We start from the raw sequence: 24,531 nt of genomic DNA on the forward strand, positions 1-24,531 counted from the left end.
ATCCTGTCATGGAGTTCTCCTCTCGGCCAAAGAATAAATGGACCCCAAGTGAGCTGGTCCTTTTCAATTAACTATCTAGGGTTCGCTTTAAGAACAGTGTATTTTTCCCCGGGAAAGAGGCATGAAGGTGCGACTCCGTGACTTTGTCGAGATGCACAACATGCAAGAAGGGCCTCGCATTGGCTGGTATCGGCGACGCCCGAGCATTCTGGGTGGGGGTCTCCGTGAGACGGCACATCGGTTCAGTTTCGTGGAGTGGGCATTGATTTAAGCCGCGTTGGGCATACTGAGGATTCGGCACACTGGACGCGCGGCAGTCCCACTCGCCGAGTCTATCAGCAGAGGACACCTATGTTTACGGCAAAGCATATACCCACCCTTCTCGTTCAGGGGAAGCGATGGCCATAGTTGTTGCTGTCTCGTGGGTCCTACTAATGTATCAATCTGTATGGGGAATCGTTACTCGCTGACAAATCAATCCATAGCGTCACCGTATGCGCTGTGCACAGGAAGATATCTATATCCATATTTATTTATCTATTTATACGAGTCTTCGAGAGGGAAAGCGGTCTCATCTTCGTGACTCTGTATTCTCAGAGAAATCCACAGAAGAGAAAGAGATAGAGAAAGAGAGAGAGAGAGACGAATGCGAGAGATGGATGAGGGGCGATTGCTGGAGCACGAAAGGCTTCAAATGGAGCAGATCCGTGAGCTCGACATGGAGGAGCTCCAGGTCGAAGAGGTCGACAGCAACCACCACGGCGACTCCGATGACGATGATGACTCCGCCTTCACCAGGTTTGGATTCGTTCCCCTTGGTGGTCTCTTAGCTGCGATCGTGCCCTACGTTTGGATGATAGATGTGGGGTTTGATGGTTTACTTTGTTCTTGGGATCTTGGCTTCGTCTGCCTTTGCTAGGTTCGGACCCCCTTCCCCTTCCTCGCGACGATTGCGTTCTAGAGCTTGGATGTTAGATGCGGGGAGAATGGTCTCTTGGATGTTAGATGTTAGGGCTAAATGCCGCTCTAACCACCGCAAAGCTGATCCAGAAGAAATAACAAACCCTAATTTTGATGGACCTCGATTTTCTTTGGTATCATTAGAATTCGAAGTATCAGGGAGTCCACTATATTTCAAGGTGGAAGTATTTGGCTTACAACGGTGTTTATTTGAAGTTCAATATTTTGCCCTAGGATTGGACAGAAGTTTTGGAATTAATGATTTCTTTTTCTTCTTCTCCCTGTTGTTGTTTCCTGTTGTTTCACCTACATTTTGTAATAATACGTCTCTCACTTGTGCTGTGGAGCGAAGTATTGGAACGTCCACGAATTTGTTTATCTTTTCTCTTTTTCTACTTCTATCAACATGTGAGAAAGGCCTTGTTGTGCCACTATTTAGCTTACGCCAATTTGGTTTGCGAATGAGAGAGGGAGAGAGTTAACACATGACATAAATCCTTATTTGTTATTGCTTCTTTATCATTTCATTAGAGATAGTTCTCTTTGTCTTAAAAAAAGAAGACCTGGAGATCTGGGGTAATTAAAGAGAGGTACCAGAGTTTATGGGCTTATGAAAAGAAAAGAAGAGAGAAACTTTGATTGCACAGATACTATGAGCAGATGCATGATTTTCTTTTCATTTTTCTAATGAGAGTGCATTTTTCTGTGAAGTAGTCATGGTTATCGAGGGGCTGGTCCAGTTGGTGGCTTCACATACAATACTTGTTTGGCTTCCTTGCATTCATATCTTGGTGGTAATTGTATTTATATTGTTTGTCCAGAAAGTAGTGTTGTTTTGTCTTGCCGTTTTAAAACTTTATAGTTCCTTTTTTGTGACAGAGGTTGATGATACTCATGGAAGACTTTTGTTTTTGGACGGCGGTGCAATCTTGAACCTTCCAATGTTCTATCTTGAAGGTAGATGTTGACATTAGTTATTATAAAACCAAGATTGCATATGTAAAGCTTAGCGATCTTAGTGCCACCACCACTTTAAGAGCATTATTTATATTTATATTCTATCTGAGGTCATCATCTTTTCCGTGTAATAGAACTTGCCTTTGAAGATAACACAAAAAGAGGAAAAATTTTCTCAATGACTTAAACTGTCGCAATTTTTGAATTTTGAGTCATGAGGTTTCCATCAGTTTGTGACAGATAATCAGTCTCTTTTATAAAGAGCTGCCTAGTGCCTGAGGTTCCATCAATGCAGGGTCTAAGATGGGTCAATACACAAAGTCTTAGACTTGCAAGTAGAGAGTTGTTTCCATGACTCCAAGCCTTGTTGTCTAGGACACAGTTACAGTGGCACCAAGGCTTGCCCTCTTTCAACCAGACATAAATTTTGACCATAAAGGGATGAAAACATGATTCTTTTGATCCAAAGTAAATGGTAGACAATGCTCACTAAATCATCATACAAAAATGCTATAGTATATCTCACACTGTGACAGAAAAAAAAAAGGTCAATGAAATCGGGCTTGGAGTGGCTGCTATTCATCTTGAAGTAGCAGGTCGCTCTATCTGGTTTGAGACTATGGTATGGTTGTCATTCCAGAACACTTTTTAAGTCTCTATCATACATGTGATAGGATGTGCAGCTGCTGAATTCATTGTAACAGATGATATGGACAATTTTAGAACACTACCAGAAAATGTTCTCTACCTTTTTATATTTATCCACCATTGTGATGCTTTTGCAAGGTTTATTATGGAACTTGTTGCTTGAACTCACCAACCTGAAGCATAATATGGGCTTAAGCTTAGTCTTGCCAAGACATATAAATGGAAGATTTTGTTAGACATCTGCATTTTAATTTAAGCATGGCGACTTAGGGCCCTGTGACTTTGCAATTAAAAGTGGTGTTAGTATTGGGACATTCATTTTGCACCCGCTGAAGGCTATAAAATGTTCTTTTTATAGGCTTTGGCGAATATTATGACATGCAACCTTGAACAAAGTTATTCTCTAGAGAAATTGTCTGAATGCTTTTTCGTTGCCCGATTATGTCACGACCCGAGCCTGATGGGCTAATTGGTCTATCAACTTCGTTTGACCCAAACCACTATTCAAAATGCTTACGTTGAAGTTCATTGTAGTACACTCATCAAACTCTTATAAGTCAATCTTAATCTTGCCCATTTTTAATATGGGATTAATCGGGATGTTACAATCTTCCCCACTCATGAGCTTGATATCCTCGTCAAGCATAGTCTAGATTAACCTCTAGCATATTAAGTCGGCTCTAATATCAAATGTCACGACCTGGGCATGATGGGTTAATTGGTCTATCAACTTCATTTGGCCCAAACCATTTATCAAAATATTTAAGCTGAAGTTGAAAGTAGTATACTCATCAGATCCTTATAAATCAATTTTAATCTTGTTCACTTTCGATGTGGGACTAATCGGGATGTTACAGATTATGCATATACTTGAAACATGTAACTAGTTTTTAATATCATGGAATATTTGGTTTTGATGTCTTATTCTGCCAAAGTTCCGAACAATGAGTTTAATTCAATTACCTTTCTATTATAGCTGGCATGTAATTGGTTTTGATACTTGCATCTAGAAAAACATCCGTGAAGCATTGTTTTTGGCCTTATTTTTGCCCATCTCTTTATCTTGTCAACTGAGTTTGGTCTTAAGATTCATAGTTTTTGAAAGGCTGCATTTGGTTTATTGATTTTTTTAAAATTATTTTTCTTCATTGTTTTTGGAGTCAAGTTTTGAAAATTTTGGCCTGCCTTTGTTGTATTCTTCATGCATTAGAATTAGGCTAACTTGATATTTTCAAAGAAGGGACTTTGTTTTGTTTGGCAAATTGTATGAGGAGCAAAAAGTGATGCACACAGAGCTCCTGAATAAGGATTTGTTGTATATTTAGTGTGTTCAGTACATCGATAATGTTCACTTCATATGTTGTGATTGGATCCCATTTTCAAGCACATGCAATGCTCTTTTCTGTCTAATTCTTTTGTGTGGCCAAGTCTCTTATGAAAGATTGAGTTGCGCTGCTAGTTTTTCAGTATAATTTATTAAATTTGCCATGCATTAGGGGTTGTTTTGTTTCCTGAAGCAACACTCCCTCTTCGTGTTATTCAACCACGATTTATAGCTGCAGTGGAAAAAGCTCTGAGCCAATCTGATGCGCCATGTACAATAGGTGTGGTATGTTGAGTTTCCTTTTTCATCTTTTAATTATTTGGTTATTGGGTCAGGCATTGCATTATAGCATATTATGACTATTTTAAAATTTGGTTTAGGTTCGAGTTCATTGGCATCCAGATGATGGAAGACTTCGTTTTGCCTTGACTGGGACTACTGCAGAGGTATGGATTTGTTTACACATGTAAATAGAAATTTTGCTTATGTTTTTGTAGCTTTTAGATCCAGCACTATGAAAAAAATATATTGTTAACCTCCCTCAAGTAGTGTAACTATAACTGTTGCAGGTAAATACGCCATCTGTGCTTGCATTGAATAACAAATATCATTTAGTTTGTTTATAAGGTAGTAAAATTTAAAGATTTATTTGATTACTAGAAGTTAGTTTTTAATAAGAAAATGCACTTTAGAATCATGGTAAAGGTTTAAAGTTGAAAATTTACTTAACAGGAGCCTAGGATTAATAATTTTAGGAGTATCATTCTGTACCTGTTTGAGGATGAATTGACAAAGAAAAAAAACTATACAGTCTATGGTTCATTATGATTTTGGAAGGCATGAACACTTGGCAGTTATCTGCTTTTATGCAGTTAAAAGGAGCATTAGAATTGAAACGTGTAATAATGTGTCCCTTTTTCTATTTTAATGTTCTCTAACTCTTTTAATGCTCTTAATTTAACTAGAAATGTAATTCTGTATCACTGCTGGGAAAAGATCTAGCAGTAGTTGGGATATCATGGCTTGTCGTCATCATCATTGTTGTTGTTGTTGAATTATTTAAGGATCACATCTCAAGTTAAATTATTTTAGTTGAATATTACCACACACAAATTGTCTTTGTAATCACATGGCCCTTCTGTCATATGTTTTATTTTGATTAGCAAGTTATGTTGGAGTGGTGATTGGAATTTCATCTTTCGGTATAACTATCATTTATATGGGGAATATATCACTAAGATCAAGGAAGAGCAGCCTGAATATATCCTGTGGCTGAATAATCTAAATAGCAGCCTTTATGAATGTGAATTTTTGGTAGACTAGGTGTTCCAGGAATATTCTGCCAGGAACTGAGAAGTTCAATTTCAGCCTGAAGTTTATTTTAGTTGTTGCTACCTTCTAATATTTCTTATGCAATAGAAGTGTTTATCCTATCATATGTGGCTTCTTGATTATGGGTTATCTGAAATAGATAGTACTGTTTGCTGAAACTTGCTGCCATTTAGGAAAGCAAAGTATCCTTTGTTTCATAAGTTTTTAAGTGTGGAAGTGATCTTTAAAATCCCTGTGTGAATAACTTTCTGATAGGTATCTTTGTTTTAAATTTTCATTTGTCATCTGGACTTCTTGATTGTCTTTTTGCTAATTCTTTTGATAATAGTAAGAAAGGTATATTATGTACTGTTGGTTGTGTGTTAAATACTTCCTCCGATTTAATTTTGGTCTGTTAATAATATCATCCCTCTGTGAAAGTTGTCCAAAAGTACAGTATTAGGTCATGTCTTTTTCATGCGGTCCTAGATAAGACTACTGCCATCAAGATGATGGAAAGTATACTTTGTTTCATAAGTTTTTAAGTGTTGAAGTGATCTTTAAAATCCCTGTGTGAATAACTTTCTGATAGGTATCTTTGTTTTAAATTTTTATTTCTGGCATTTGGACTTCTTGATTGTCTTTTTGCTAATTCGTTTGATAATAGTAAGAAAAGTTTTATTATGTGCTGTCGGTTGTGTATTAAATACTTCCTTCGATTTAATTTTGGTCTGTTAATATTATCATCCCTCTGTGAAAGTTGTCCAAAAGTACAGTATTAAGTCACACATCTTTTACATGCGGTGCTAGATAAGACAATACCGCCGTCTAGATGATGGTTCATTGAATGTAGTTGCTCGTGGTCAACAACGCTTTCGACTAAGACGCCGCTGGGTAGATGCTGAAGGAGCAGTGAGTTCAGCAATATTCACGCCTTTTGGCCCTGTTGTTCACAGAAGACTAACAAAAGGTTACCCTTCTTTCAACAGCCATGTGGAGAGGTCCAAATTGTTCAGGAAGATACTCCAATGAGAACACCAAAGGAAGCATTTGCACGCTTAGCTTCAATCAGCAACTTTCAGAGGCCCAGTTTTGCACATGTTACATGTTCGAGTGGTTCTCCTTTTAAGCAGCATGGGCATGAGGATGCAGAAACTAGTTGGGACTGTATGTCTTATGGTAGCATCACAAGTGATCATTCAATGGACATGAGAGTGTCGCTTTCACCAAGTGATTCTGGTGATTCTCCTTGTATTTTTGAGAGATCTGCTGAGCCATCAAGTGTTGATGAGGAATTTATGCATGAGCAGAATGGAAGGCACAAAAATTCTGTTTCAAAAATATTGGGCAAATCAAGTCAATCTTGTAAGTATGGAATCGAGTGGTCCCCAAGAGAAAGGTCTGATGATGGTGAAAAAGTGGAAAGCAATTTGGCCACTAGTGAGTCAAAATGGCAATTCAATGCCCCAATGACCTTTTTACCTTACTGGGCTTACCAAATGTATGATTCATATTCACTTGCTCGACGAGCTGCAGGTAAGACGACCTTTCTCATGCATGTGAACTGTTGTAAGTGGTCGTAGCATAAAGTGGCAACTCGTAAATCTCAGCATGTAAAGATAAAATCTGTTTTGTATGGTTGAGCTATCCCTAGAAAAGGGATAGTTGCATGTTACCATAAGTTGTTATTACACAGTTTCCTTTGTTTTCTTTTTGTTTGTTGTTGCCATGTTTCAAATTATTGGGATTCATACGAATTCTGGGTGGTTCTGTACAACCAGTACAGTGTTTTTATAGTCGTATGACATGAATCTTACTGTTTTGAAAGTATTATTGGTCTTGTGTATGATATAAGTTGGCATATATGCCACTCAGTTTCTATAGTGTTCAACCATGGAATGCAGAACCTCTACTAGCATAGTCCATGGGTTTGCTCGTGCTAGGCTCTCCTAGAGATATTTATTGATAGAACCGCTGAAATATCCTTTGTCCAAGGTTTATTAGTCTCTGATTGATGAGCTATTGTAAATATTAGAACTTGTTGCCTGGTTAATTGGAAAATTGTTGTAATAGTTGGCATGTTTAGTGTCTTACGCTTTCCAGTTTGTCTTTTATTTTCATTCTCTACACTTGTTAGAGAATTTGAGCCACCTATAAGGTCCCAAGATTACTGCTCCCTCATACTAGACATTAATGGGTTTTCAATGACTAGTAAAATTCAGCTAGAATGCCACCGACAATCAGAGAATATTAAGAGAGAAATTTCTCTCATATAATAGCTTGGGTTGTTAGGGTCAAATGTAGATATGCTAAAATATTTATATGAGAGATGCATGTATACAGGACTGGGGAATAGGTCAGTGGAAACTAGAGTGTACATTGTCTGGAAAAGAGAATGTTGTTGTGAAGAGAGGAAGCGGTATGACAGAAAATAGATCACTGCAGGATGAGCTCAAGTTGATTGTTCTCCAAATTTTGTTGAACCAAATTGAGAAGCTAACTTTTGATAGTTTCTGTGTTAGAAAGAACTTCACTCTTCATAATGCTGGCAGATAATGCCATTTGTGGCATTCTATTTGACCTTTTGTTGTAGACATTATCGTTTTCATGTATAGAAATTTGAACAGAGAGAACTTGAGCACTTTTCTTTTGAAGAACTTGAGCTACAATATTCACACTGCCATACATTATTTGCTGAGAACCGAGTAATCTGCCAATATTTGCACGATCAGTTGTTTTGATTTTTCCTGTATGTTTTATTATTTTTGATCTTGTTTAAGATGATATGCTATTGTTTTTGCAGACCTTTGGAGGAAGATAATAGGAAACCCAAGGTTAGACGACCATGCAAGAAAGCCGGATCTTTTGTCATTTTATATTGCCAGCAAACTTCCAATGTCTGAAGCAACAAGGCAGGAGCTGCTAGAGATTGATGGAATTTCTTATAGACTGCGAAGGGAAATTCAATTACTTAATGGCTTCAATCTTATACGTTGCAAAATATGTCAGGTATATATCTTTAACCTCTTTTCTAGCAAGATGCATGTTAGGTCGCTGTGATCTGTTTAAACATTCGTTGCAGCTTCACTTAGGGAGTGATATGCTTTGCAAGTGAAGTCATTGTGGCTGTATGGTATTTTTTATATGTGATCTTAAGGACTTTCTCTTTTTCTTGTAGGTTTTAATTGCTAAACGAAGTGATATGGTGGTAATGTCTAGTGATGGCCCCCTCAATGCTTATGTGAATCCACATGGTTTTGTTCATGAGACCATAACTGTTTGCTGTGCAAGTGGGCTTGAACTTCGTGGTCGCCCTGTTAAAGAACATAGCTGGTTTCCAGGGTATGGAGATACGTTTCTTTATTAGCCAATTTTGTCATGATCTTGATGTGGCTTATAGATGCATTATTGATTTATTTGAAAATCATAAAACAAAAGCTTTTCTTTTTAAAATTTCTTCTTAGACTCTTGCCAATCAGACCATCAAATTTATATAGGAATTACCAACTCTACATCTCTGCAGTGACATTTTTGAAATGATTGTTTGTTCTGTCATTTATGACTTAATCTTTTCTTATTTGAAGAGCTTTAGTCTATCTAGCACCAAGATGTTCACCACTAACCTTTTACATGCATCTGGATCCAGTAGTCTTAATCCTTGTATCTCAATATTGTAACTGAAGAATATCTGGATTTTTCTATCAAAGGAAATCTGAGTTCTTTTAGTTAAAGAACCTTCAACCGAATTTGGTTTCTGATTAATGTATGGACATATACGTTGGGGTGGCTTAATTGCAATCATGAATACAACTACATGCTATCATTCCAGTGCCATGTAGAATCCTGTTCTATTAACGGTTGTGTTTGTCTAACTTGGGTTAGGTCCAAGAGTCTATTGTTCTCCATCCTTTCTGCCCCAAGACCTTACTGCAGATGCTGCATTGGTTGACAAGCGGCCATCTGTGTTCACCATTGCTTGATCTCACATGGCATGTATGAGTTTATAGCTAAATGGAATCGCTAAGCTTATTATTGATCTATATATTAATTTTGACTTGATAATTTTTTTCTATGGGCTCATATAAAAATGTTCTTTGATTGTGAATAAGCTTTGAGGAAACACAGATTTTCATATTTGGCATCATCAATGATTAATATGTTTTCCTTTCATATCATTTTGGGTGAGAATTCAAATTAGGCATTGGAACAAAAGGACCTGGATATGCTTATCCTTTTGAGATACTGTGTGCTTTCTTGGCCAAACCAAAAGTACTACTAATCTCATCACAGTGGCTTAATTAAATTTGTCTGGCCTACCATTTTCAATATCGTGCTTGATATTTTGGGGGTTCAGGAGTTGCGTCATAAATTCTGCCAACTTCTAGGCTTCTAAGGATTTCCACGGCTGACACATTTCCATGAACTATTAAAGATGAAGAGCACATGCGGTGGCAACTTGCAGAATGGATATGAATTATTAGTTTTCCTTTTCTAATCATCATATTTTCTTTTCTTTTTCATCCGCTTTGTTCTGGCTGGCTGTGCCGACAGGTGTGGCCCTGCCATGAGTTGTTCTAGCAGTTGGCCACACACTTGTGCCGCTTGAACTAGAATCCTTTGGCATTGTGTTCTGGCTTTATATTTTGGGAAGGTGCATGCTTTTGACAGTGGACTAGTTGTAACAGAACCGAGCAAAACAGATCAGATATGAATGGGGATGGGATTGAGATCAGTCTAAAAAGTAATGCAAAAAATGGAAAATATAAAATTAATATATATTTGCAAAACATGATGATTATAATAATTTCAATATGAGAAAATAGAAATATTTGGTAACTTAGGTGCTCTTTCTCTGTATGTTTAACAGAATATCAATCTTTTAAGAATTTGAGTATAGAGAAAAAAACGTACGGAAAGTGATAATGAGATAAGGAGTAGCTAGAGAGTAATTGATTAGAAGAAGTACCAGATATTTGTTAGAGAATTAGCAATCATATGGATTGATGATATTTCTGTAGCAAATAATTATTATATTTCATTGATTCAAACTCATCAAAGGATAAACCTCATCATGGTATTTTTTGTTATATAAATCAGCTTGCATGTGAAGTATAGGGTAAATGCAAAAGCCAATAAATAGTTTTGGGGGTTGATCCAGTAACTATGCTACAAAATGGCTTGCTTTGGTATTTCTATTTCCATCAGCTGCTTGTTTCCAAGTTATTCATGAAACAAGTTTCTCTTTATAGATATGCTTTTGTTGTGGTATACTTGTGGCATTTAATATTGTGTCGTTGGCGCTTATTTTCTCATGCAATTAATAATTAAGCTGATGCAATTATTTAGCTTTTATTTGCTTATGTTGAAATGGATGGCGACATTATTCCTTTTTATTGAGGGTGTTTTCATTTGTGATCAAAGTGCAATTTTATGCAGGTATGCATGGACTATTGCAGACTGTGACATGTGTGGTTCAAACATAGGCTGGCTGTTCACCGCCACAAAAAAGCATCTTCTTCCAAAGTCGTTTTGGGGAATCCGGAGTGCTTCGGTTGTAGATGATACACATAAAGACAGAGAATGAAGCCAATTAAAATACCAAAAGGGAGAAGTGAGTTTAATGTTGTCTTCTCTTTTTTGGTTCAAACTGTAGTAGTGTGTACGAGTTAAAAACTTTGTTACTACTACTCTCTATGTTGATGATGATATCTCGAGTAGGGCGGAGTTGCTTTTACGACTAGATAGATGTGTTGAGGGCAGAGTCACATTATCTCGGTCGTCATTGCCAAGTCGGAGCGTGCCCGGTTGATCACGTACATAAACATCTGGTATTAAATGATAACATAAGAGGCATAAACGAGACCCAAAGACTGGTACAACAGTGTGTTCTGGAACTGTTAAATCTCCATCGTCCATCACCACCATCGACAGAACAAGATGATGATGTAGAGAGAAACGAGGGTGATTCCATGGATCAAATTGGTAAAACTGGCCGCTCGGGCATTCATGCAGCCTCGGTGGGATAAGTGATCCCGTTTGCAAATAAAACTAGCAAGAAGAGTAAGCTGTTGATTACTTTTTCGAGGAGAATTATATGAAGATCCGACGGCTAATCTCTTGGAAATTAGGTAAAATATATGAGCAACCATTTGTTTCCTTTAGGATTCATGTCTTACACTTTAAAATTTTAATTTGTCAGAGATGAAGGGACTCTCAGTCTGTGTGTGTGCGTGAGCGAGCTATATAACAATGGAGACCTTTCCCTTGTTGTTTTAACAATTTCACTAATTCCAACACACTGTGTGTGTGCGTGAGCGAGCTATATAACAATGGAGACCTTTCCCTTGTTGTTTTAACAATTTCACTAATTCCAACACACACACACACACACAAGCTAAATACCTTTTGAGTCTACAAGCCAAATCTTCTTCCGACTCTCTTCTTCTACCGCTGCTTTAGACAACAGTAGTGATGATGATGATGATGATGATGATGATATATATATATATATATATATATATATATATATATATATATATATATATAAAGTAAAAAAGAAGTTCTTATTTAGAGCTTCATTTTTTAATTTTATATTATTTTAATAATCATCACATGTTGATGACATTAGCTTGTAAATGTCATTTGTATCATGAATCTCGATGTTTGATCCTTAATCGACTATAGTATACTTAGTTCTGCATTTATATTCAGTTATTTATAACAATATCAGGCTACTCGAAACTACTCGACGAGACTACTCGAAAAACTTTACTTTCGCTTTATCATCTAAAATTAATAATAATAATAATAATAATAATTATTAAAAAAATACGGTAATAATTAAACTTATTTTCTTCAAGTCTTTCAGGATCAATAGGGGCATTTATTTAATAAAACTATCATAATAATTTAACAACTTATTATAATGGAGACACACACACTGTCAATCTATCGGAGCAGTTTTGAGCTTTGATTTGATTTGATTTGATTTTTTTCCTACAGAGCGTGCCAATGATTTTAATAGGTTTCAGAGATTGACCTATCATCAGGTCAACCTTGGACGAGCTGCACTCTGTATATCCATTTCTGTGTATATATATTATACATGATAGAGAGAGATAGACTTATTTAACAAAAGAATTTACTATTAATAATCTAATGTGTTTTGAGAGAGTCAAAACAATTCGGAAAGATACCATCAAGCAGTAAAGATTTTATTATTATTATTATTATTTTGTTTTTGCTAATGTTTCTCATAAAGTGATTGACTTATTGTACCTCTACCTATGGAGTTTAAAGTCCACAGATAGAGAGTAGCCTGCTTGAATTGCTTGCCTCAGGAGTTAACATGTTCAAAACTGTATAAGAGATGGAACTAAGTAATGTAGAAAGCTATCGATATTTTTTAAGCTACCAAAAACGAGTTTAAAGAAGGGCAATTGTTTCAGAAAATATTCTCTCTCTCTCTCTCTCTCTCTCTCTCTCTGGGTATTTCCTGGATGATGATGCTCTCCCTTTTTGTTTTTTTTTTAATAATTCTCAAACAGTCATCCCCCATTTTTAATGTTTCAAAAAATATTCTTTCAAAAAGTTATCATTTTTTTTCTACCTAATTCAAAAGATTTTTCTACCAATTGTTTACAGTGTTTTATAGGTTGGTTCTTAACCAAAAAACATTATATAGTGTTTTGTATAGTATTTTTGAAAACTATATATTGATGTGATAATATTTTCGAAACAAAAATATTATAATATTTTTAAAACAAAATACAATATAGTGTATTTTTTTGTGGGGGGTAAAAATCAATCCACAAAACATGACAGACAGTTGACGGGAAATAGGTTTTGAATTGGGCGAAAAAATATATGATAATTTTTTAGATTTTTAAAATAATAAAAAAAAGTAACTGTTTGAGGTCACTGTCCGATCTTTGTATTCCTCTCTCGTGTGTCTTATTTTAATTCAGTTTCATATCTAATGCCGTGGGAGATGCAGGGAAAGAGAAGACAGGAGCTCTTCTTCGGCTGCTGTCTCGGGGATCGATCGCTTGGGTTAGCCGAACAGGGAAGCGACGACCGTATGTAACGACTATAAAATTATATGCTTTAATTTATTTCTCACGTCAATCGTAATTCTATGATTAATATAAATATATTTTTTTAATAAATAATAATTTTTTTAAATTAGAGAGTCTTTAGGTAATTTTTTTTATTATAATATAAAATTAGATCGATTTTATGTTCATACGGTTTATCCAAAAATCGATCCATCCATCCAACTATTTAAGGTTTACTTATCTGATACGGCATATTTTGGGTCCAAGATACGTCACAACCGACGCCACAAGCCAGGTCAGAATCTATACTAAGGCATTGTTCGACACATCACATCTCGAGAATCCCAAGGGCATGGCCCCCGAGACACGCCAAGTCAGAATCCGTACTAAGGTGTTGCTCGGCACGTCATGTCTCGGGAATCCCGAGGGTGCGGCCCCCCGAGACATGCCAAGTCAGAATCCATACCAAGGTACTGTTTGGCACATCCACCATGCTAACCCGCATACAACCGACCCACCTACTAATATAAAGACCTTTGGCCGGCATCTAGCTCGGAGAAAAAAAGAGAGAAAAAATTAATTGAATACTCCACTAACTTGCTCGTTGGAGGGGACTCGTCGGGAAGCACTCAACGAGGGCCATTTTTGTAGGAAAGTGGCCACCCATGACCTACGAGCGTCTCAACCCGAGAATCGCCATCCAGCGCACGAAGGAGAGTAGTCAATAGGCCCAAATCCCGACCAACGTCAACCAGCATACTTTCCCGAGAGCGCGGCCACATCACAAAGACAAGCTGCCAATCACTCCGGAGACGAAGCTCAGCATACGCGGCGCTCGGATCGACACCCAAAGGAACGCTGATCAACGCCCCGTCGTGAGGGCTCGGTCGACCTCGGCATCCAACTCAGCCGACAGAAGACTCCCGACATTGACCTGTGGACAAACTCATCGGCCACGATATTTGTTCACCAACACTATCTACGGTATATATGATAAGAATGAGATTCCACAAGAAAACCGAAAGGGTCGTGTCACCCGAGTGGATGAGCCGAAGGAGAGGGAGGGTGACGCCGAAACGATAGAGGCACACGCAGCAGCTCACGAGCAGTCAGGCAAAAGCCCCAATAACTTACTTCTTCCAAGTGCTTATCAAAGTTGTCTCGGACAACTCTCGAGAGGCAATTCCAAATTATAGGAACATAAAAATTCTGCAATTTGCCAAATGTGTCTAAGCAGAATATTTCCAAATGCTCCTGTTTGAAATTGGGAACTTTCTAGTCGACTCTTAATTTTTTTAAAAAATAATATAGAATAAAAGATTTATAAAAAACTAAAATTAATTAAAAATTTATATAAAAAATAATTAGTATCAATCAATATTATTAATATAAACATTGGTAGTTAGAACAGTCAATCCCAATTTCATGATTGATGTAAATATCTTTTAAATAAATAATTAAGTTAATTTTGGTTCGCTATTCGGCGCATCCCATGTTTTTGTCCGACCAGCCGGTTTAGTTCGGATTTTGATTACCGTGGCTTTGTTGTTGCTCGTAAGGTTCATCGCACATATACGTATGTGGTCAGAACGAGATTGATTCCACGGCAAAACTAAACACAATATGTCTGTCTGCCCGTCAATTCCTTCCTTGACATGTCAACGATCGTTAAAAGATCGTTGACATGTGTATTCCCTGTGCATATTAAGCAGAGTCAACACTCAGCAAAAATAATATGTACTATGAAGACAGAATTCCGACAAGCAGTAGTTTATTGAGCACAGTTTCCACTTCCGACGAGGGGTTAAACAGCATCTGCAGCAAGCAGGCGACAACTGCAGATCTAGGCAGCTCTGCAAGTTAGTCTTTATTAACTGCAGCGACACAATCCCCAGTTCAAAACTACAAAGCATTTTACAACATAAAAGCCATAACAGCGACAATGTAACATCCGCTAATTTATCTGTAGCTGCGGTAGACAGGGGTATACATGCAGCTCTCTGCATATTTCACCAAGTTTTGCGGACGTGGCAGCCGGGTTGCCAAACCTATAATTTGTACAAACAAATAATGCCTAAATCTTGCAAAGGCACCATCGGAAAAGAAGGAATGCATTGGATGAAGGATGAAAAAGAATGTACCAAGATCGTACGCCTTAGCTGCAACGTTAGCGGCAATATGTGCCGATATCGTTCTGATGTTGGAAAAGGGTGGATAGATCAACCCCTTGTCAAAGTTCTCCGGTGTCACTTGGTTTGCCAAAGCTTCCGCTGTTTCAACAGAAGTGAGGGTTAGAAAAGACTAGATTTCATAAACCACCGATGGAAGAGGGTATAATCCATATGGCCATATCCATGTGCACTTCTGAACTAAGAAGAAGAACAAACTGAAAGCAAAGCATAATAGCACACCCAAGAGATATATCCCTATGTCATACCTGGTGCTCGCATAACCATTCCATGGAAAAGTTAGCAAGCAGTGGTCAGCACTAGGTATCTCTAACTAAAGATTGTGAACCTCAATTCTCTTTTTCTTTTCTTTTTTCAAGAAACAAACATTTTTGGAAGAAAGTCACAGTTATAAATCCTCTTCAACTTACAGGCTGCAAGGAGCATGTCATCATGCACGCGGATCGCTCCTGAGATCACCAAGCCAAGACCAAATCCTGGGAAGATGTATGCATTATTTGCCTGACAGCACACAACAAAACAGACATGATGAGCCATGGCCTACGTCTCCAAACATCAGCAATGTAAGTAATCGATGGAAATCACAGGTATGTTGATGAATGAGGAACCTGGCCAGGCACAAAAGTCTTGCCATTGTATTCAACTGGATCAAACGGACTCCCACTGGCAAATATTGCTTGCCCCTATCAATTGAAAAGAAGTTTCAACTATAGAACCTGATTACAAACAATGTCATGGAGGCAAAATAGTTAAATGGAAGTATTACCTTACTCCAATTATATGCTTCTGCAGCAGTACATTCAGATTGTGAGGTCGGGTTTGACAAAGCTAGAATAATAGGCTTCTGCATTTTGCAAAAGAAAAGCAGAGGTAACTCATTTTATTATTCACTAGCACATGATAAAAGAATTTTGGAAATAGTGCTACCTCATTGAAGGAGGCCATGGCTTCAACGACCTCCTTAGTGAAGGTTTTTCCCACTCCAGACGAGCCAATCAATGCAGTTGGCTTGATAGCCTAAAAAAGGGAACCAAACTTGATGTAAGGATTCCTAACTGGTTCGCACACTCCAGAGTTATGGAGCAATACAGAGATAATCATTTGGTACTATATGATACATAAGGCATAAGTTTAATGTATACTTGTGATGGAGAAACCCAAAGACTGGTACATTGGATTCTAGAACTGTTAACCTCCATGTCTATCACCAACACTAAGAGAACGTGATGTATAGAACTTAATATATACTTCGAGCATATATCAAATTGGTAAACCGGCCACTTGGGCATTCCTTTTCAATCGCCTAGAACCAAGAGTAAGTGATAGTGCACTAATTGAACAGTGGAAGAACTACCTACAGTCCTTTGGACCTCAAAGAGACCCATTGGTGTCTCTTGTGAGGTGTAAAAGAAAGCTAACAAACCTTCATTTCAGTCCTCACAGCTATATTCACTTTCCTTTTGTCTTCTCTCCCTTTTTCACTCTTGAAACCAGCCCTCATCAACTCTCTTTCCCTTCTCTTGTCTCAATCCTCTTCCCAAACCTTCTTCCTCCTATTCAAATCTCTCTATATTCAAAAAATTGTTGGAGAAGCCTAATTTTTCAAGGAGAATGTTTGAAGATTAAAGTGGCTAATATCTTCGAAATTAGGTAAATCTGAACCCCTACAAGGACTTAATTTAGGGACTTCATATAAGATTCATGCTTGACTTACACGTAATTGAAGCTCCAATCCATGCATGTCTACGTTTAATCTCTCTAGATCAGCATGGTTTGGGGCTAGAACTAGGTTAGATCTGCATGGACCTAAAAAGGGTACTGGATCCGTCCTGGCGTACAATGTGCCCATATACACCTCATTAACTGGAACCATACCAGTCTGACCAAGGACAAGACGAGAACAATAACCAAAATGTCAAACAATGGTTTAGAAACCCTTTAGTTGAGCACAAGACGGGTTCCGGATAGAAGGTAGGCATCCATGTTCGGTAAATTTAGGTTTGGATACGAAGTAAATGGAGTTCAAGTCCGGGTTCAGGTGAAGTGTGGAGGCTTTATACCCACTACCATCACTACGAACAGGGCTTCCTGCACCTAAAGGCCATCTACATCCTGCATCCTTGTTGGGTAAAATTCAGGTTCATATATTTAATTGGGTTCAAGTTCGAATTCAGGTGAAGTCGCAGGTATTTGACCTGCTGCCATCACTATAAACAGGCCTTCCTGCACCAAAAGACCATCTTATGTCCTGCATCAGTAAAGAATTCAAGGAGTAGATAACAAAATAACATTCAGGATATTCCTACAGATATTCATATATAAGAAGGTAATGAAACATGAGGGGAGACTCTTGCACCTTCACAGCATCCAAGAGGGTACCGACAGGTTCATGCTCATGTGCCCATGGCTTTTTGAAGTGCTGAAGAGACTCTTTGCGTGAACTAACAATCAAACCCTACAAAGAGACCTTTGCATTATTTTAACAATTGACTAAATCCAACAGACAGAAGCATAACTAGCTAAATACCTTTGAGTCTACAAGCCAAATCTTCCTCCGAGTCTCCTCTAATGGTACTTTAGACTACAGCAGTGACAATATGTTCATTAATTGTCACAAAAAAAATAATAAAACAGAGATCAGAGTTTCAGATATGTTCTAAATAAATCTTATGTACAGATATATGTTTGCCCATATTACAGTACTCGTGGAAATTTATGAGGGCATACTCGATGGTTTATGCTGCAGTACCTCTTTTGACATCTGAAGAGCTATGAGTTCTGCAATACCAGTACCAGCCTGCAAATACCATAAATAACTGTAATAATCTAAAAACCAGGCTTTGTCAGTAGTTGAAATATATTAATCAGATCTAATATACAAACTTTAAATGTTAGAAAATGTCATTGTAGAAGCACAATATTTCAGAAAATGGCAACTCATTTTACATATCGAATACTGCCTGTAAATATAGAAGTCCCCAAGTACTAAATAATATGAGATAGGTAAGGACATCTAAACGTGACTCTAACAGTCACAGTTTCAATTATTTAGGCATTATCCTTGGCACCATGAAATGAATACTTAATAACAAGTATGGTGCTAGTACTAGTAAAATGTTCTATACAGTAAAGTTCCAGAAAGGTTTTGCAAACAATAAGTTAAAAGTGTCTGCATTTTCAGTGAAAGAAGAAAAGCAAAGCAAGGAGACTGACCTCCCCAGCACCAAGGAACAAGAAAGTTTGATCTGCCAATGTTCCACCAACCAACTTCAGAGCTGCAACAAGTCCAGCAAGCACAACAGAAGCTGTTCCCTGTAGTAACAAGAAAAAAGGTGGACTTTGATGAGATATTACAGCAAGGAATGACCCTTTGGAAGGGTTCGTTACAGCCATGAATGGATCTTATTTCTTATCTCTCATCTTTGGAAGAGATAAGAAATCCTAGGGGCTGGTAACAGTCCCAAATGGATCTTCATCTTTGGAAGGGTCGGCCCTTCAAAATTGAAATGTGTCCATGGAATGACCCATTAGCATATCTGTTATTTCCCTATTTCTAGAATATCATCTACTCAGCATTACAAAGTAAAGATTCAGAAGATTGAATTCTACGCTGGTACCTGAATGTCATCATTGAAAACCAGATGAGTTGTGCCATACTTTGCAAGCAATTCAAATGCATTATGGTTCGCGAAGTCTTCAAACTAGAACCATTCGACCAATGTCATCCATAGCAAAATCAAGGGAACATAAATATGAAAGCAAGTGTCCTCAAATAACTGAGATATCTCATCAAGTGCATTTTACCTGAATAAGGACTTTTTCCCCATAGTTCTGCTTAACAGCAGTCATGAACTCATGCAGTAACTCAGCATACTCCTACACCATACATATGAAACAAATATTTAAGACAACAAACTGCACACTATACCTGTAAACTCACAGTTTTTTCAAAGATGGTACCTGTCCAGTGGCTCTTTTTTGCCGTAAGCCGATGTAGAATTCATCCCCAAGCAAATTTTCATTATTGGTCCCAACATCAATTGTGATAGGTAAGCACTAAAAAGTACCAAATGATAGTTGGAACACTTACAGGCAGAAAAAATGGAAAACTGAGAGGAGAATTAACTGTTTTCTATATAGCTTAAAGAACCCAGGAGATGCAACTAAACCCAACTTGCAAAGAGCACTTACAGAAGATGGGCGAATTCCTCCAAGAGCAGTATACAAGGCAAGCTTGCCAACAGGAATTCCCATTCCCTGCATAAGTTCGGGAAACAAATCATGAAGATATCAGCAAAAAGATCAAACATATATTGACGTATAATATCCCACCACAAATAAACCAGCAGAGCCTTCAAAATTGTTTCATATATATAGCCAAAACTGCAGTAAAATCTTTAACCTGGCATCCAAGATCTCCAAGACCCAAAATGCGCTCACCATCTGTGACTACAATAACCTGAATGCTCTTTTCAGGCCAGTTTTTCAAGACCTCAAGAATCTTTCCCCTGTAAGACAGAAGACCCATCCTTAATTGACAAAAGATGGCATAATATAGAAGAGACGTAGAAAGATATCTTACTTCTCTTTCAAGCTGATGAAAAGGCCCTGAGGACGCCTAAAAATTGAACCATACTTCTGGCAAGCCTCACCAACAGTGGGAGTATAAACAATTGGAAGCAACTCTTCCACATTATCGATCAAAAGCTTGTAAAAGAGCCTCTCATTCCTCTCCTGGAGAAGCAAGTATCACATATCCATAGACCAATTGGTCATAAACCGACAGCCCAAATTCACCTAAAAATGGTTAATAAAAGCTGTTTGCAAATACCTCAAGTTCCATCATTGCCATGTAACGTTGAAGAGGAAGTTGATATTGTCGAATATTATTCATGAGCTTCTTCTCCTGCAGTTCAAATTTGAAAGCAGTAAGTGGTGTTCATTATGTATCAATAAAAGTTTTGGTCAATGAAATAAAATTTTGTTAGACCTGAAGCTCTTGGGTGATACATGCTGGAGGCAGGAGGCCTCGTATGTAGTGAGCATCTCTCTCTTTCTCAGTGAAGGCAAGCCCTTTGTTGAATCGTGGATCCCTCAGTAAAGAATATCCGCTGCGGAAAATATAGAATTTTATGATTTACCTATTTCAGCAAGATCTTAACAGAACAGATCACTGTACCTAAACAAATATAATTAAAACAAGCAACTCTACAAAAAGAGAATTCTAGACAAGAAAAAGTATAAGAAAATTTCCTTTTCCGGATCAATAAATACACTAGTAGTTGCTAGTTTAACCATGGACTTATCATTTTTGTTTTCATTTACAAAAAGAAAAAGAACAAAGTTGTGAGAAAATGTTTAAGAACGAAGGACAAGTAATCTGTCAGAGAAAAGAAATCTGTTGTTAATCGGTCAAGGGGAAAAAACGAGCGAGTCCGCAAAGAGCAACTTACAAGGGGAAGTGAAATGCAGATAAACAGAACAAAAGGTAAGATTTCTATTTAGATCTTACATTTCACCCCCACCCCCCAAAAAAAGTACAGTTGCTTCAGTCTTTCTACAACTCCAGACGATCCAACAAAATTAGAAAGGCATTAAGTAGCAAAGGGGCATGCGTCAACTCCATTACCCATGATAAAACAAAAGAAGACCAGGCCATCAAGAATTTGCATATAAAATCCAACTTATAGATCTAATATACTTCAATGTCACCTATTCGAATAAAAATTAATTGAATCATTATGTATTTACATAATATAGGAGAAAGATTGTAGTCCGATGAATACATAGCAAGGTATGTTTTTGCTTAATCATATTTGCTAAAAAAGAAGTCTTTAAGAGAAAAAAAATCATGAAGATCCAGCGACCCAAATAAAACAAAAAAGACATAACAAATGAAAAGTAAAGGATACTCATTGCAGGGGAAAAGACTCTTTTTTTTTTTTTTTTTGTTTACTTTGCTTCTTTTGCACTTGCGTCCACTTCATTAGAGAAGTTGTTTTAAGGAGTGATCTCCATAGTATACATAAAAACAAGAAATCCTCAAAATATCATCTTCCGTCGTTTCTGTTCCATCCCCCTTCCACCAGCTTCTCTAAAAAGTGGAGTTAGGGAGTAATCCCCAACGAAAACAGGTGAAAATTTTCAGTAGAACAGAAAAGATCTCTTGTTTTAGTTCATCGACATCACCAGAAAAGTGTGGTCGAAGAGTAACCCCAGCTCGATTCGGCAAGAGAAAAGAAAAGAAAAGAAAACGTCGGATGAGCGAGGGAGCAAATCAAGGGACGAAAGACGAGACCTGGCAACGGAAACGGTCCAGGGCGTGACGAGCTGCTCCTCGGTGGCCCGGTCCTCGCCATAGGCGTCCTCCACGCCGCCGGCCACGGTGCACCTAGGCTTCATCACCGATTCCCCCTCCGCCCTCAGTTCCTTCAGTGTGCTCTCCATGTCTCGTCCGAAGTCGCCTCTGCAAGATCCAGAAGTAGAAGGAAGACCAACACGCCGATCACCGAGGCCGCAGCCACTTGCCACTTAATTTATATGAATACCATTGCATAATAAGCAGATTACAGGACGATTTCCTCCCTTCAAAAAAATCCCTAATATTATTTTTTTTTCCGTGGCCGGCCCCATATTAGTTTTTCTTTTTTTCAGGGAGAGTCTCTAGAATTTTTGTATTTCTCTCAATGACTCTTTTGTCATTTTCCCTTTTTTTTGAGAAAAAAAATTATTCAATTGAACCAACATTCTTTATTAAACCGATTTAATTAACTCAAATATTGGACCGATTCAGAATAAAAAAAATTAATGATATTAATGTATCAATTTATAATAGTAAAAATATAAAAACTAATATGAAACTAATAATCAAATTATAAATAAATAAAAATTACCATAAATATATTATAAAAACAAAATAAAATTCGGATCACTGAATATAAAGTAAATTATAATATTATGCTACTATTGATATAATTTAAATAAATAATGAAAATCTAAAAAAATTCCCAAAATCGAAGGAAAATATTGAAAATGACATACAAAAAATAAAATACATCTTTTTACATTTTAAGCCACTAAAATATGTATCTTACTAATTTTAGTCTTTAAAAAGTTGAATTTAGTCTAAAATGAGTAATCCGAATGGAACTGAAGTTTTTTCTTCAAAAATATAAAATTTATATAAAACACTAGTAGTTGATTAGAGAAGCCTAAAATGACCTTTTTTTTTTTCTTTTTCTTTTTTTTTTTCTATTTTTGGAACATTAAAGAACCTATTTTCAATTTTTGAACCTAAAGGACCTATTTTTAAAAAAACTAAATATAGGTTCTTCGATGGTCCAAAATTTGAAAAATTAGTTATTTTGAGCTTCTCTAGTCAATGACAAGGCTTGATGAAAATTTTAAAATTTTTAGAAAGAATAATTTTAATTACACTGATTTTGAATACGATTATGATATTGTTTTTTGAATATGATCCAAAAACAGTATAACTCCTATTCAAAATTAGTGTAACTAGGGTCAAATTTTATGTTTTGGGTCTAAAATTTTATGAGACCTCGAAAATGAGTTGTGTAGGCTTAAATGACTCTTTTTTATTTTTTAAAATATTAATAGATCAATTTGGGTAAATTTAGGCATAAATAGTTTAATTTTTTTTAAAAAGTTATTTATTTAATATTTTGAGGGTTCAAGGAAATTTTTTTTATCATAGAACCACTTAAATATTATCAAGGATTCATGTGACAAGTTTTAACAATAAACGAAATTTTTTGACTTATAATTTCATAATAAATTGACCAAAAATAAAAAAAATCAGAAAAAATAGTTTTTATAAGTGCTCCATCAACTAAAAATAGTTTCTTTAATGGTCTAAAAATAAAAATATTAATCATTTAGGGATTCAATATATATTTTTAAGGTTTCTTAAAAATTTATTCCAAACTAACTTGACTAATTCAAACCTACTTGATTTAATCTAGATCAATTAAATCTAAATTAGATCAGTACAGAGTCATTTCAGATTGGTTCTATAAGGATTTGAGGTTAGTTCCATTAGGTCATAATCAAATTAAGTTTAGTTTAAATCAATTGAGATATTCCAATTAGAGTGTTGGTTGATTCGGGACTATCGAGAGATTGATATTTCATACCTGATTTGATGAATTTAAATGATTTATCAAGAGATATCATTTGAAAATAATTATTGATTTGCTACTTTTCTCATGTAATAGATATGACTAAGCTAATAGATATCATTTAAATATTGATATTATTATTATCATGTAATAGATATGACTAAGCTAATAGTTCACTTTGGAAGTGTAACATGTGAAAGGAGATGCGGGCCCATCACAATGCAGAGCTATTAATGAACATAGTCTAGCATATTTACATCAAGTATGGTCTCTCATAATATTTAATCATATTGATTTCTTGATGCATGCGTAAGTGAATAAATGAGTCTAAATGAATGATCATGGATGTTTATATATCCCTGCCGAGGGCAAGTATGACGATTCCCTTCAGGGATTAGCGGGTCGTCAGATGTTATTATGGTTAGACGGTTCCTCCATTTGCTGTTAGGAAGAATGTATTCCCACTTGGGTGGGTGAGCGATACCACTTCATTCGCTATCGAGAGTGCGATATGGATTATCTTCATCCGTTGTTGGGAGAAATCCATCCCGTAGAATATGACTCTACATCCGTTATTAGGAGAGTGCACCATCGGGTGATGTACGCCTTTGTTATTATATATGTGTTGCATGTGGCTGATGCATGATTTTGTTTATTATGTAAGAAATTATCATCGTTTTTCTGATGCATAAGTTTTATAATGAATCAATATATTATAATTTCTTATTAAATTATTGATATTTATTTTTATTTTATAAATATTAAAGATTATTTTAATGATTATTTTGAGGTTCCTACCAACATGTGTAGTTGCTGATATATTTTTATCTTATATTTATTTTTAGAGTACTATACTACTTTGTAATTGATCTGAAGCTTGGGTGGAAGAGACTTGTGACCCTACCAAGAAGATGTGGTTTTTTTTTCTAATTAATAGAATATTTACT

The 24,531-nt window shown here is 36.5% G+C and overlaps 2 protein-coding genes across 3 annotated transcripts; one reads left to right on the top strand and one right to left on the bottom strand.

Moving 5' to 3' along the window:
* Positions 1 to 536: 536 nt before the first annotated feature.
* Positions 537 to 10,940, top strand: LOC135676671 (uncharacterized). Of its 2 annotated transcripts, none has more exons than XM_065188117.1 (10): positions 537 to 798; positions 1,675 to 1,754; positions 1,840 to 1,917; positions 4,062 to 4,174; positions 4,270 to 4,335; positions 6,011 to 6,112; positions 6,190 to 6,736; positions 8,004 to 8,209; positions 8,379 to 8,542; positions 10,637 to 10,940. In XM_065188117.1, exons 1-10 carry the CDS (start codon positions 647 to 649, stop codon positions 10,782 to 10,784), a joined length of 1,656 nt encoding a protein of 551 aa, XP_065044189.1. In that variant the 5' UTR covers positions 537 to 646; the 3' UTR covers positions 10,785 to 10,940. The 2 variants fall into 2 exon arrangements, with proteins under 2 accessions (XP_065044189.1, XP_065044188.1); XM_065188116.1 differs by having other exon boundaries at positions 548 to 798; positions 1,672 to 1,754.
* A 4,038-nt stretch (positions 10,941 to 14,978) lies between these two features.
* LOC135676672 (NADP-dependent malic enzyme) lies at positions 14,979 to 21,969 on the bottom strand. The gene is made up of 19 exons (XM_065188118.1): positions 21,745 to 21,969; positions 20,437 to 20,557; positions 20,278 to 20,352; positions 20,029 to 20,180; positions 19,849 to 19,954; positions 19,638 to 19,703; positions 19,407 to 19,502; positions 19,251 to 19,322; positions 19,064 to 19,147; positions 18,660 to 18,758; positions 18,196 to 18,243; positions 17,974 to 18,027; positions 17,803 to 17,901; positions 16,374 to 16,463; positions 16,213 to 16,290; positions 16,055 to 16,129; positions 15,857 to 15,947; positions 15,399 to 15,527; positions 14,979 to 15,305 (listed from the first exon to the last, which is right to left on the bottom strand). The coding sequence occupies exons 1-19, from the start codon at positions 21,891 to 21,893 to the stop codon at positions 15,217 to 15,219; spliced, it is 1,773 nt and encodes a 590-aa protein (XP_065044190.1). The 5' UTR covers positions 21,894 to 21,969; the 3' UTR covers positions 14,979 to 15,216.
* Positions 21,970 to 24,531: the final 2,562 nt, after the last annotated feature.

The sequence above is a fragment of the Musa acuminata genome, chromosome BXJ1-6 (assembly GCF_036884655.1).
Source record: "Musa acuminata AAA Group cultivar baxijiao chromosome BXJ1-6, Cavendish_Baxijiao_AAA, whole genome shotgun sequence".
NCBI classification, from domain to species: domain Eukaryota; kingdom Viridiplantae; phylum Streptophyta; class Magnoliopsida; order Zingiberales; family Musaceae; genus Musa; species Musa acuminata.

Excerpts from the sequence above, each read along its gene's own strand:
- LOC135676672 (XM_065188118.1), bottom strand. The coding sequence starts at position 21,893 with ATGGAGAGCACACTGAAGGAACTGAGGGCGGAGGGGGAATCGGTGATG. Across the intron at positions 19,704-19,848 it reads TTGGAGATCTTGGATGCCAG|GGAATGGGAATTCCTGTTGG; the intron begins GTTAAAGATTTT and ends GAACTTATGCAG. Across the intron at positions 19,148-19,250 it reads GGGAAAAAGTCCTTATTCAG|TTTGAAGACTTCGCGAACCA; the intron begins GTAAAATGCACT and ends GAATGGTTCTAG.
- LOC135676671 (XM_065188116.1), top strand. The coding sequence starts at position 647 with ATGCGAGAGATGGATGAGGGGCGATTGCTGGAGCACGAAAGGCTTCAA. Across the intron at positions 1,755-1,839 it reads CTTGCATTCATATCTTGGTG|AGGTTGATGATACTCATGGA; the intron begins GTAATTGTATTT and ends TTTTTGTGACAG. Across the intron at positions 6,113-6,189 it reads GGGTAGATGCTGAAGGAGCA|CCATGTGGAGAGGTCCAAAT; the intron begins GTGAGTTCAGCA and ends TTCTTTCAACAG.